The sequence below is a fragment of the Plodia interpunctella genome, chromosome Z (genome assembly GCF_027563975.2).
Source record: "Plodia interpunctella isolate USDA-ARS_2022_Savannah chromosome Z, ilPloInte3.2, whole genome shotgun sequence".
Classification (NCBI taxonomy): Eukaryota; Metazoa; Arthropoda; class Insecta; order Lepidoptera; family Pyralidae; genus Plodia; species Plodia interpunctella.
In genome coordinates, this window is record NC_071324.2 from 8,276,246 (window position 1) to 8,289,737 (window position 13,492).

Below are 13,492 nucleotides of genomic sequence, written 5' to 3' on the forward strand. Positions count from 1 at the left end.
TATTCATAAAAACAATAATATCAATGGTTTTATTATACATGTTTTTTTAAGTACTTCGTTGAGTAGGTACTTAAGAGTATTCTCTAATGAAAACACTTTACTTCATCGTAAGACGTAATGAGAGGAAATAAAGATAGACAGTGGCGTGGGTTCAATTCACTCATTCGATTCCAGGAATTTTTAATCTCATTGTTATTGTTATGTTTATTATTAAACATATCTAATATGTTTTGTAATTTATGACATTGAACATTGAAAAAATATATAACTTATTCACTTATAGTACCTACTTACTATATTATAGTAAGTAAATTTATATGAATATAACAGGCTAAATATTTACTCAACTTTTGAAATTGTGCGAGCTAAGCTTCAACAGCCACCTAAACAAAATCAATTTCTTTTTGGGATTGAGTAGGTATGTATCGTTTCAATAATGTCAAATTAAAATTAATATTTATTCAATACTGATCTGCGGCCCCATAAACTGAGTAACAAAATAAAAATGCCATCAAAAACATGCTGTAAACCCAAGTCTCGCAACTCAGATTTTCTACCGTAAAAAGTTGTGAGATCCACGTTACCAAGTCTATTAATTTATTTAGTCCCTACTTAAGGGACCTTCTGTCCTAAGTTATTACGCAAGTTATTATCACATCAATATTAATAATATCTTTTAGGTTTTAAATAAATAGATCTCATGAAAATACAATGTATCTTAAGTAATACATATTATTATTAGATTGTTTAGTCTATGGTCCCCCAATATAGGTTTTCCCTTGGTTTAAACACTAAACGCTAATTGTATTCTAAATTTAAAGCTTCTATGTCTGGTAGAAGTGCCATAGACTTTTGATGATCGGTCAGTTAGTGAGTGAGTGACAAAATCAAGAAACTAAAACGAAGTTATTAGGGATCGAAATTTACCTGAATTGCTCGAGAAAAGGATGGTACAGCCGTGCCTTTTCTTTTTGCTCGACTTTCGGGGGCCCTGCCGTGCCTCCAGGTATTATGTGTGTGAAATTACGTTGGTTTGCCGTATACCTTTGTTTATGCATCTAGATGCCTAGGCAGTTATAGGAATTTATTCAGCGGGAGTCTACATTTCTGTGAAATTGGGTTCAAATCAATTTTGCTGGTAACAGACTATTTCCGGTTCAACAACCAATACAACACATCCAAATTGCTTACGGGTGTAATAGCTTCGTCGATGGAAAGCTTTAGTATCACTCCAAGTCCAAATTAATTTGGATACCTCACTGCAGCATACTAAATTAAACTACAAACAGGGGGTGTGTGCCTCGCGCCCTATGTACCTCTCCATATCCTCCCGCTGATGTCGTACGAGCCAGGTAAGGGATAAAAAGACTTGACAGCTGTTGACTACAACAAGAATATTCCTAAAGAGCCATTTTACCAATTACAAATATTTTTACCCATAATGTAATGATAATTGGTCATAATTCTTGACACTCCAAGTTCTTATGAGGAGCACACCGGCCCACGTCTACAGACTGTCTGGATAAATTTCGAGCTTTGAAGCTTGATAATACTTATATAATATTTTCTGCGAATTATGCCTTTCAGCCTACGTCGAATGTAAATATACCTATTTACATTCGACGTCGGCTGAAAGGCATTTGATAGTAAAAGTCACGGTTGTTATCATACCACTATTATAAAAGGGGAATTTTTTTTATTATTATGAAAATTGGTACAAGGGTGGAATATAACCTAGAATAACACATAGGGTACTTTTTAACGATGGTGTTTGATGAAAAAAACGATAGATGAACAAACAAACAAATAAGAAATGAAATTACTCGGAATGAAAATCTAAGCTTGTATCACGTAGTGTTATGAAAAACAAAAGATAATAAATTTTATACAGACATTGTTAGAAACGAACCAGAAAGAACTAACCAAAAAAGATACAACTTACATTTCTAACTCTTCTTTAACTTTTAGACTCGTCATGTCTGTCTGTCTTGGTAAGTAGAAGTATTATTTGAACCGCATTATGATTTTACACAAAAATAAAAAACAATAAATTTTAGAGACCATACTTAGAACAGAAACTAAAAAAAAATATCTATCCTGTATGGGGTACTTATCTATGGACAGGTCTTCAAACATGATATTGAGGTTTTTAGTGTCTCTTGTTTTTAACTGATTATTTTGCGCGAGAGACACATCCAAAGCGGTAAAATGTGTTCCCCGCCCTGTAAACTTCCACCGAAAATTGGTTTGAACGAGATCTAGTAAGTAGTTTTTTTATACGTCATAGATCGTATCCGACCCTCACTTGGCCGGTTTTTTTCCTGTATATAAGAGTCACGCTCCATTGCGCTCCGTCGTCGTCCTCCGATACGTTGACATCCGTCAATGGACAAGGCCTAAATTGTAAGGAAATTTAATGTACGTCAACGCACGTCAAATATTGAATATTAAATATCAACAGTCGTCGCAACGAAGCACGACTTAGAAATGGGGCATGGCTCTCACAATAATGATTTTAGTACAAGATGCACTGTCATTATATCCCTTACGAGGCCATGTTTAAGTATATAGCAGTCTTATTAGTCGAAATTTTAAAAATACTACTACATCTATTCTACATCTACAACTAAAAAAGGCCCTATAGGCATTACATCAGCCGTATATAGTTATTTTCTGATAATATTGAATAAATACAAATAATAAAAAACGATTTTAAATATTTTTATGGTTTCGGCCATTATTCGCCTAGCAGATTCATCATCGTATTCAGTCTTTTAATCCCACACCAAACATGAACGCTTTCAAAATATAATCCCACTAATTTGCAATTCAACCGTTGTCGGCCAGCCATACCTAAAACATATGTAAAACATGGAAACATCGTACATGTGGAAAATGAGCGAAGTCGCGTAAGGTTCCCGCCCACAGGCAACTAATAAGCCACTATAGCTTGGTTGTCATCAAGCAGGCGGTCGGTAGTAAAATCATAGTCGAATCTTGAAAATGTTAAGGTTATTTTTTACCCGTGTTTTTTTTACTCTAACCCAGAGCTTCACGGATTTGCAGTTCTGATTAGAGCCACACCCCATTGCTACGTTGCGTCGTGTTGATACGTTGTGCTACGTCGTTTTCTATTGGTTTTGACATTGACTTGCTTTGTCGTACGAATCTGCGTACAATACCTGCATTGTTCGTCGACGAATCAAAACAACGACTGTGAAATAGGACCACGCTCTTCAAAAGTATTGTGATATAAAAATATCACAAACAAGACGTACCTTAGCTTGAAACGTTAGGCCATAATGGAACGCCTCATCGGGATGCAGCGGTATCCTGGTGTCGTACTCGTCATTGGGCACCAGATTGTACTGCTTGGTCGAGGGCATCTTCCTACTCCACTTGAGCAGCTTCATCGGGACCCTCTTCCAGGTCTTGTTCTTGAGGACGCGGATACGAAATTTGTATCCGCGCTTAAACATCAGGGCTCATTATAGGCACCGCCTTACAAACTTGCTTTCGCCTCCTGCAAAAAAAGATACATTTGATTTTACAAATAATAAATTGATTAAAGTGAGAAGTGTATTAAAAAAATACATTGCAAATAAAGTCCCAGCTATATCTATCTATGGAACTTAAATGATAATCGATTGTCGCCAAAATATACAAAACCAAGGTAAATTATTCATTAATGATACTTGTATATCTAACATAAGGATAATTGCAATGGCTGCATAACGCTTATTTAATTTTTACATAATGATTTATATAAAATAAGGGTGAGTTTCACTAGTTAACTTTGACCTGGGCTCCGCCGTCGTTTATATAAAACGACGTATCTTACGTTTTTTACGCAGCTTAAATCAAAGTCAAAGTTGACTGGTGCAACCCACTCTAAGACTGTAAAGTTTTAATGATATTTCACACATACAAAATGCATACCGTTCAAGGCATCATTATAAGTTTCTCAAGACTACTTCTCTGAAGCCATCGTAACACGAGTATGACACACTGTGGCGTGTAAAATGATACCTAAAACCCATCTGTACTGGAAGTACTTACTATGTACTTACTTATATAAAAAGATACTAGCATTTTTATTCTTGACAGTCAGACTATCGAATTCTTTAGAATATTATTATGGATTTGAAATAAGTCAAATCGAGAGAAATCGAGAAATATTTTTTCTTGATGTCCGTCAGAGAATGATGTCAAAGATTGGTTTATTATAGGAATTCGGAGACATTAATCCAAATGTGGTTAGTATATCACCTTGGACTTTTTGTCCATACAGTTATACCGTATAACTAACATAGCTAAATTAACTGACCCTATTTTAATGAGAAAAAAATAATACTCAATGACGTCGGGACGGCTTGAATACTAGGCTGATATTATAATTACTGCGATCAAACATTCCCACGAGAGTCTATGGCTTTATGCAGCTATTATACACAAAATAATCAGAAAGTAAAATTTCGATATTCAATCTGGATGTTTGTGGTAAAAAACGAGTGACAATTCCCCTTTGTGTTGTAAATGAGACGCGTCACTAACGACCCGATTAAGGTCAACCATGTGGAGACGGCAGCGGCCCAATCAATGATTATTATTAATTGTTAGCCTGAGGATACACCAAACACAAAGTTACGACGTTACGTAAAATCTCTACGTACGAATATATGACAATTTCTTAGTATTAGGAACGTACTTACTGCATTCGTGAAAGCTTTTGTTTAGTTTCACCTGTCCCGTCAGTCTATTTGTTATCAAATCTTGCAAAAATGGAATTTACACGTCGGTTAGTTAATTATCATCGATAATTAATCAAAATCTCTTTGATATTCTTGGCAATATAGACTAAACTATTGGTTACATCATTCATGATTATGATAAGCATGACCCGAAGTTATAAAATAACAAAATGTCCCTGACACCAGTGATAGCCTGTGACAAAATTTCATTTAGTAAAAGAAATATTGTTCACTGATGAAAAATCTGATTTCAGAAAATATAGAGACAGCTCTTTCTAAAAAAATATCGATATCTATTCAGCACAGTTTTAATAAAGTGCTTAACACTCTTTTATTTGCTATCGGAAAAATAAATCCGCTTCCTATATGATCTGAGATCGTTTCTACTCGGGTGAATAATCCAATACAAGTTTCTGTTAAACTTGAATCAAAGTAAATAACGTATAAAGAATCCGATCTTCCGTTTTGAGATGGCTGACCGGAATTCACAGTATGCCGAGCTTTGTTTCCAAACTTTGATCAAATCAGATCCCAGAGGGAGCTTGTGCTGTTAATATCATATCAGCAGAGAAATTTTGAACAAATAAAATTTCACAAAATGACAGAATCTTTTCTGCGATCGGTTGACAAAAATAGATATTCTTCGGAGAAACGTGAACTGTAATCTATTGTGACATTTAATTAAACTGGACTGATTTGAATGAAACTTTTTTATATAGCTATTAAGCCTGGGCATCATATAAGGTATAAATTATTTTGAAAACTGGAACACCAGATGGAGAACAATGATGGTACAGTTAAACTATAGGAAATATTGAAAAGACGACTTAAGAAAAGTTATTCAGACTGATGAGCATTTTCTGTTGAAATATAAATATCGAAAATCTGGAACACCTGATTTAGACCCATGATGGTGCAGCTAAACTATAAGGAATATAGAAATGATGATTCTGAAAAATTGTTCTTTCTGATGAGTATTTTCTGTTGAGATATAAAAATTGAAGATCTGGAACACCTGAAGAAGAGTCATAATAGTTGAGATAAACTATAGAAAACATATTTTAAGTAACGTTACTTTTGTCTGTACAATTATATTTCTTTAATTTTGACTCCTTACCAAAAATTGTTCGGCCATGCGAACGAAGTCGCAGCCATCAGCTAGTCTTATATAAATTCTTGAAACCCCAACTAAACAATGGTTATCTGATATAACAACGCGCGGCCGTCGACGTTGATTTGTGGAAAAGGGACACATCGTAACGCTAAAAAATATATCGATATATCTTCAAGATGCATAGAAGAATTTTCTTTTCAATAAGAAATTGCACAAAGATCCTTTAAAATATGTAACCGTATTGTTCTCCTTTAACTACTAACAAAAGACTGTTTAAAATGCAAAGTGCTTATTGTACAATCATAAAACGTAGCCGAAGAATACAGGACTTGATAAGATTTTATGGATTGGCCACGTATACATCAGTACACAGATTCGGTAAGTAAGTATATTTGCTAGAAAGTGATACCACTACCAATTAATCACACTTGACTGCAAATTATTTATTTGTGACAACAAATAAATTACAAAGGCAAAATGAAATTGCCAATTTAAATATTAATTATTATGTTAAAATAAGAGACATAGAGACTCAATTATAGATATGCTGACATCAGGCAGGCCACATTTAATCGAACAAATTGTAACATTAGATGGTGTCAGCAATCCACCAAACAAGAAAAAAGTGCCATTTGATACTTATTCATATTTTGACCAGAATATAATACATTATTAACTAATATAGGATGGTATAGACAAGAGACAGTGGTAGGTAACCAAAGATAATAATATTTTACTAATTTAATTACATCGGTGAGGATTCAAGCACATAAAATAATTATTTTAGCGAGACGGATCGCCCACCACCACTGTCGTTGAGCAAAAGTGCAGCAAACTGCACTGAAATATTGGTTTCATTATTTAATGTCAATTACATTTCCATCTTAAAATATATTGTTCAGAATCTATAAATAATTGATGCAGAGAAACGAAAGAAACATTTTTTAGTAAGGTACTGCGATGTACTATGATGCTTGTTAAATTATTCTTCTCCCCAGTGTCAACAGTGAATTATTGTGAAAATTTCTTGACAAAAATATATCTTTGTTTAAGGTGGTTCACAGAAATATAATGTTAGGAATAAATCACCCGAGTAATATTCACAAACTTTTCTCATTTCTGTTACAAAACTTCACCAGGTAAAAAGTATAAGCAACTAAAGTGTTTAATAGAAAACTGTCTTTTATGAAATGTTTCGAATGAAGCCGATAGAAATTGAAAATAAATAAACTATTTTCTTTTAAATAATTTCTTGCGGAACGACAAGAAAGTGTTTATCGCTTAAAAATATAAATAAGTTTAATATGATGAATTAATTTTTCGAAGTTTCAATAAAAAATAAACTATTACCATTTGAGATTACCATTACATTTTTTTAATGCTTTCGTTTATTGGAATATCGCAGATACCTGAGCTGTGTAAACAAAACCAAATTGAAAAAGTTATTTAACGTTTCCGGAGTCTGCAAAAGTTTTTACTCGGTAAATACAATTATAATTATATTAAGTTTAGATCACAGTTTGTTTTACGCAGTGTCTTGACACTGAGAATGAGACCCAAGGGTCTCATTATAACTTGGCGGGAAAACAGCATAGCCTCTGTCCTCTCCGCCACAATTGTATCGTTCGGGATAGTTTTGTAGTTTATTCTAAGCTTGCTCGTGTTTTATTCGACTTATTTGAGGATTGATTGGGCTATGCGCGCTAATGGGAAAACTTTGATGGACTATAAAACAATTTGTAATTATTTTTCTTTTTCTAAAAAAGGAAAAATGAATTTAAAAAACTGAAATTAAGTCACAATCATTGCATGTATGTAAGCTATACGATATATAACGGTAATTATTAAAAGCTTTTATTTAACTTGCAATGTATACATACATTGCAAGTTATGTATGTATGTATGTATGTATGTATGTATGTATGTATGTATGTATGTATGTATGTATATATGTATGTATGTACGTATGTATGTACGTATGTTTGTAGGTACGTATGTATGTATGTATGTATGTATATATGTATGTATGTATCATGTAACCCGATATATTTTGATAATAACGATGTATTAAATGAAATAAATACGCAAAAGCTAGCTATATACCTAAAATGTGTTATTCAAGATTGTATTCAAGTCACAGTTGGATTTATGAAGTTCAGAATATTTTGCTTGTGACACAAAGTAGATTTACAAATTTTGCAGGTATTTAATTTATGGTAATAAAAGAACACAGCTCATCTGCATAGTAATTACAGGTACATATAAGAAATCGTTTAAAATAGTTATATCGTTTAAAATTATTTATGTATATTTCGAAATTCCATCCCTAAGGGGTGAAATCGGAGTTGCTAGTTTTTGTATCATAGTCGTATTCCTCATGGCTGAGGGTCGTGGTCATTACGTGAAATGAAACACACACAACTATCTTGGCATTATTAATGGAGTGGTTTGCCATTGCCTTCTCCATTTCACACACAGATTAATAATCAATCAGTGCGCAGGTTTCCTCACGATGTTTTACTTCACCGGAAGCAAGTAGTGGTCGATGAAACTACTATACACGAGTCAGATTCTTATACAAACTCATGTGACACGAGTAGGATTCGAACCTGGGACCTTTCGATCCACAGGCGGGCGTCTTAACCATTACACCACTACCGCTTCACCACAGTTTATGTATGAAACTTCGTCATTTTTGAAGTGAGACACATATTTTTTTTTATTTCTAGTTGGTATAAAATAATAACGCATTAATTAGATTTTGAAAATTGGGGAAACATCTCTAGGGGAATGATGTAGGGGTGGAAATTTATGCGAAACTTTATTATTTTTTAAGAGAGGTCCATGAAATGTTCGGCACCGGTTCGGGAAGCGGGAGTGGGACACGTAGCGGGAAATGGGATGGGGCACGTTGCGGAAAACAACATGGGACAATTTGCAAGAAACAGGACAGGACAAGTTTCGGGACGAGACACGTAGCGGAAATCGTAGCGGGAAACGGGGAATTGAACTAAAGATGACAAGAAATACGAATTTGAATCATAGTAATAAATACATTTTACCAGTCTTAGAGTACGTGATAAAAGAATAACTTTAATTTTACTTCGATTCCTTTTAAGAAATAATTTCACGCGTGCGAAGCCGCGGGCAAAAGTTAGTCAATATTATAAATACGTGTCTGTCTGTCTATCAGTCCGTCTATTCCGTTATCACGAATAAACCGCTGCCACCGATTTTGATGCATAGAATTCTCCAGACCTCCGAACATACTTAAACCTCGACTAGCCCAAAAATTTAAAAACATGTTAGTTTTATGAGTGAAAGTACGAGGAATAGGTCAAAAAACCAGAGCGAGCCATAACATGACTCACTGTTCATACCACCACTCGGGCGCAACTTCAAGTGTGCTTCAAATACTGCAAACAAAAGCAGATAGTAGAAAATTATCTCCTTGCTGCTTTTGCTAATTATAATTAACTATCTGAGTAAGTTATTTTGCTTGGCTTATAAATATGGAAAACACTTGCTATATCTAACCTTCGTAATTGATCTAACTTATTTTCATATATTTTAATTTTGTTAATGATGATACTCATGCCCGACCCTGGCCTACCTGAAAACGTGTCAAAGAAATGAAGTTGGATCGAACACAGCACCCAGGAGTGTCAAAGATGTCCTAATATCATATTCATAAAAAAGTTTTCGGCCTCACAAAAAGACACAAACTCGGAAGGTAGTCCCTGAAGACATTCACGAACATGAAGTCAGATATTTGTACTTACCGCGCTTATTTTTTTGTTAAAAACGTGAGCCAGGTACCTTTTAGTTAAATATAAGCGTTTTTAAAATTAATATTTTACTTTATCTTCACAGATTTTAAATAAACAGAACAAAGAATACAGAAAGATAAAGTAATACATGGAGCAACACATGTCTAAATTTTGAACTATAGCTCTTATTTATTAGACATTGGAAGATAATAAATAACACCACATTTCAATTGACCGAAACCTTTATTAGACGTAAGTCACAAAGCTCTTTAAGAATTTGTTCGATAATAGAAAAACTTTGGACAAAGGCACTAAGCTACTCAGCCACTGAGCTCTGTCTTAAAACTTTTGTTTGATTAATTTGTCGCAGACATTTCCACCCCTTTCATGTCACATACATGTGATGCGAATTTGTCTACTTGACAAGTTGCTGAAATTCAAAAGGTGTGGGCGCTCACATCCTATATCTATTAGTTTATACCTTGGTATTGCAAGCGTCCAAAGGCTGCGGTGACCACTTCCCATCAGATGGACAACATAACTATTTCCTTGCTCATTACTATTTAAAAAATTTTTTGCATTGAAAATGTTCAATTGAACGCATCCAAAGACCGAAAATGTACGATTGTAAAAAAATTACAATTAAAAATGTTCGATCAATTGTAGCGTTCAATTGAACTTTTTATTCAAATAAACTTAAAACACTCGAAAATATTTGTAGAACACTGATGAGGTGAACTTTGATTGTATAAGTATCGAGATTTGAATAACAGAATATCGAGATTATCTTGTAATATTGTTTTTTATAATGTCATGTTTTTATTTTTTTGTCTTAAACGATGACCCTTTTAAAATTGTCACTTTATTTCAAATAGTAGTTTTTCACTATTGGATTAGTATAGTACTTAAATTGTCCAATAATATATGAAAAGTGAAGTAAATAAATGAGCAATTTATTATTTAATCTGGATTGATATTCATGTTATTCATGCATGTTCACGGGGTATAAATAGATGTATTGTCATACAAGCTTACTCAAACTGCAAAACAACATAGATTATCATTCATAAACATGGAAATGTATCTCGTTTGTTAAAGTGATTAAATGAAGCAAACAAACCAGGAAAAATATATTGTGTAAAATTAGTGTATTAGATAAATGAACATTGGAAGGAAAAGAAATATAAAATTATGCGGCACCAGTCGTTGAAAATTATTATTGCAAAGTATAATAGCAGAAAAAGAGGTGACTGTTCGGAACTCAAACAAGTGGGAGAGGGATGGCGCATTTACATAATTTTATTAACGAACGATTTGAAAATAATGGAGCGCAGAATTCTGGAGACGGCGATATCGCGCAATGATATTCTATTATTAAGAAAATTTAAAAGTACTTTACACAGCCATTGGTTATACAATTTCTAAGATGGTAAGTGTATTTTTGTTTTAATATTTATATAGGTTTATTATGTAGGTACTTAGAAATTGTAAATTTGATTACCAATACGTTAAGTAGGCATTGCATTTTCCTTCTTGAATAAATGTTGTTGTGGCCGTGATGCCCGTAGCAAAGATATGAATAATAAATATACTAAATATAATATACTAATTAATAATAAAATAAAGGTTTATTTGATTGAACTAAAGATGAGAAAAAATGCTAATTTGAATCATATATGTTTACCAGTCTTACAGAGTACGTGATAAAAAATTACTGAGATTTTGCTATAAAATTCATGCGAGCGAAGCCGCGGGCAAAAGATAGTAATAGAATAAAGGTTTATTTGAAATGATTTAGTATTAATTGGAAAACTACTCTTCACACAACAGTAGACCGACTCTAGCTCAGCTAAGCTGGCTTCACCGGCAGTGAATTAATAGAAAAATCCCACTCTTGTCCGCCTGGGTGAGCAAAGGATTTTTGTTGAGGGTCAAAGCTGCCCATTCATTTGACCTGGATATATTTTAATAAAAATATATTTACACCCGTCATGAGATAGCTTTAATTACACTCGCGTTCATTTAATATCGCGGCTTCAAAGGGCTGAACGAAGCGTAAGGACGGAAACCCTATTCACAGGGCTGCGCCAATCAACTTACACGCTGAAATAACTAGAACGGTACTAAATGTGGAATCGAACGGTTGGAAACATTATATCTCAGAAATGTATCGAGATTATTTAAGATAGAAATGTATCGAGATTATTTAAGATTAGTTCCTTTATTGAAATAGACAAAGAAAAAAGTTTTAATTAACTTGCAATCTGTGTATGTTGGTGGGTGAGTTGGTTCAGAATTTGAAGATCTGGGGGCACGGCAGTGCCCCCGCAAGTAGAGCAAAAATATCTTTAACCAATTGTGGAAATTGGAAATTTGTTTAGTTTGGATCACTAAGCAACCAGGAACATTTTTTTGCTTCTAAATTCAGGGGTGAAATGTGTATGGTGAATACATATACAAGCACCAGTAAGTAACGCTCTACCTCGGACAACAGGGTTTCTGATTATAGTGAATCATCAAATGAGTTATTAATATAATATAAAACAAAGTCGATTCCCTCTATACGTCTGTTCCCATGTATTGTGTACCCATGTATTTTAAACTAGGCAGCGGATTTTGATGTGGGTATTTTAATAGTAATGTAATTCCTAAGGTGTATAGTATATGACTTATTATAGTTCTACCCGAACGAAGCCGGAACGAGCCGTTAGTGTGAATAGTGGCAATATATGAGAAGCCAGAGGGGGGCAAACCCAAAAATTACTTGATGTTGTCAATGAGATGTGCGTAATGCAAAGATCGTCCGAAGTGGAGAAGAAAAAATCGAAAACTGTACTCTAGACTTGCACGTAACCATAATGAAGTGCTGAAATGGGAGGGATTATCGATTAAAATGATGCCAAACAAACATCAGTCGGGTCCCACTATATATATACAATGCATATAAATCGTCACGTCATGTAAATAACCAATTGGAAGTTTAATATACTTATGTGTTTATTGTTGCTTTTTTTACAAGAGACAGACCCACAAAAATAATTATATAAAAATGTAAGAATTAAAGAAGCTAAAGTATTGTTTTTCACTGTCGCATTTTATAAAATTCGGTATTGACAAAAAGAAAGAAAACATACAACAAACATCAGCTTAAAGTATGCTATAGCTTTTATATGAATAGCCAGAACAGGTTAAATTGATTGTTTCAATGCAATAATATAATACTTCTGAAAGCTATATCATAATTACCATCATCGATTCGATAATACTCATTATTCTATTTGATTTCGATGCAAATTTCTTAAATATTACAAATTTACGAGTTCCTATACCGATTAGGTAATCTAACTGCATAGTAAAAATAGAAGTGTTAGAAGGAGTGGTGGTGTAAATTCGACCTTTCGAAACGTCCTAGGTTCGTATCCTACTCGCGCCACCGTTACCGTGTGATTATCAATCCGACTCATGTATAGGTACCTAATAGTAGTTGAACACATGTAATCGAATTAAACAATGCATAATATTAATTAACCATAATTGACTGTGATAATTCTGTAGTTAGTTATTTTAAATCATAAATATTTTTAGGTAGACCATAATATATTTTAATTAATTTTAGTTAAACGTACATGTATAAAGATTCAAATTTGGTTAATTACTTATTGAACATAGATATCTACATTATTCCTACTGACTTAACTACGTAATAATTTATCAACTGCGAATGCAGCCTGACAGTGCATCACAGGCAGTAGCTGTGTGGTAGAAGCGCTTTGGGGTCACTGACCTCAGTGAAGGCCACACCACTGATTCCGAAGCATTCATCTTTCATCTGTACATTGCCTCCATTGGCCATGATC

General features: G+C 33.7%; 1 protein-coding gene across 3 annotated transcripts in view; it reads right to left on the reverse strand.

Moving 5' to 3' along the window:
• Nucleotides 1–13,492, reverse strand: part of LOC128682920 (uncharacterized protein) — a 130,319-nt gene that overhangs the window by 91,728 nt on the left and 25,099 nt on the right. For all 3 annotated transcript variants that reach the window (XM_053767964.2, XM_053767963.2, XM_053767962.2), the window contains exon 2: nt 3,279–3,523. In XM_053767964.2, coding sequence (XP_053623939.1) covers nt 3,279–3,479 — 201 coding nt within the window. In that variant the 5' untranslated portion in view covers nt 3,480–3,523. The remainder of the gene's footprint in view (nt 1–3,278; nt 3,524–13,492) is intronic.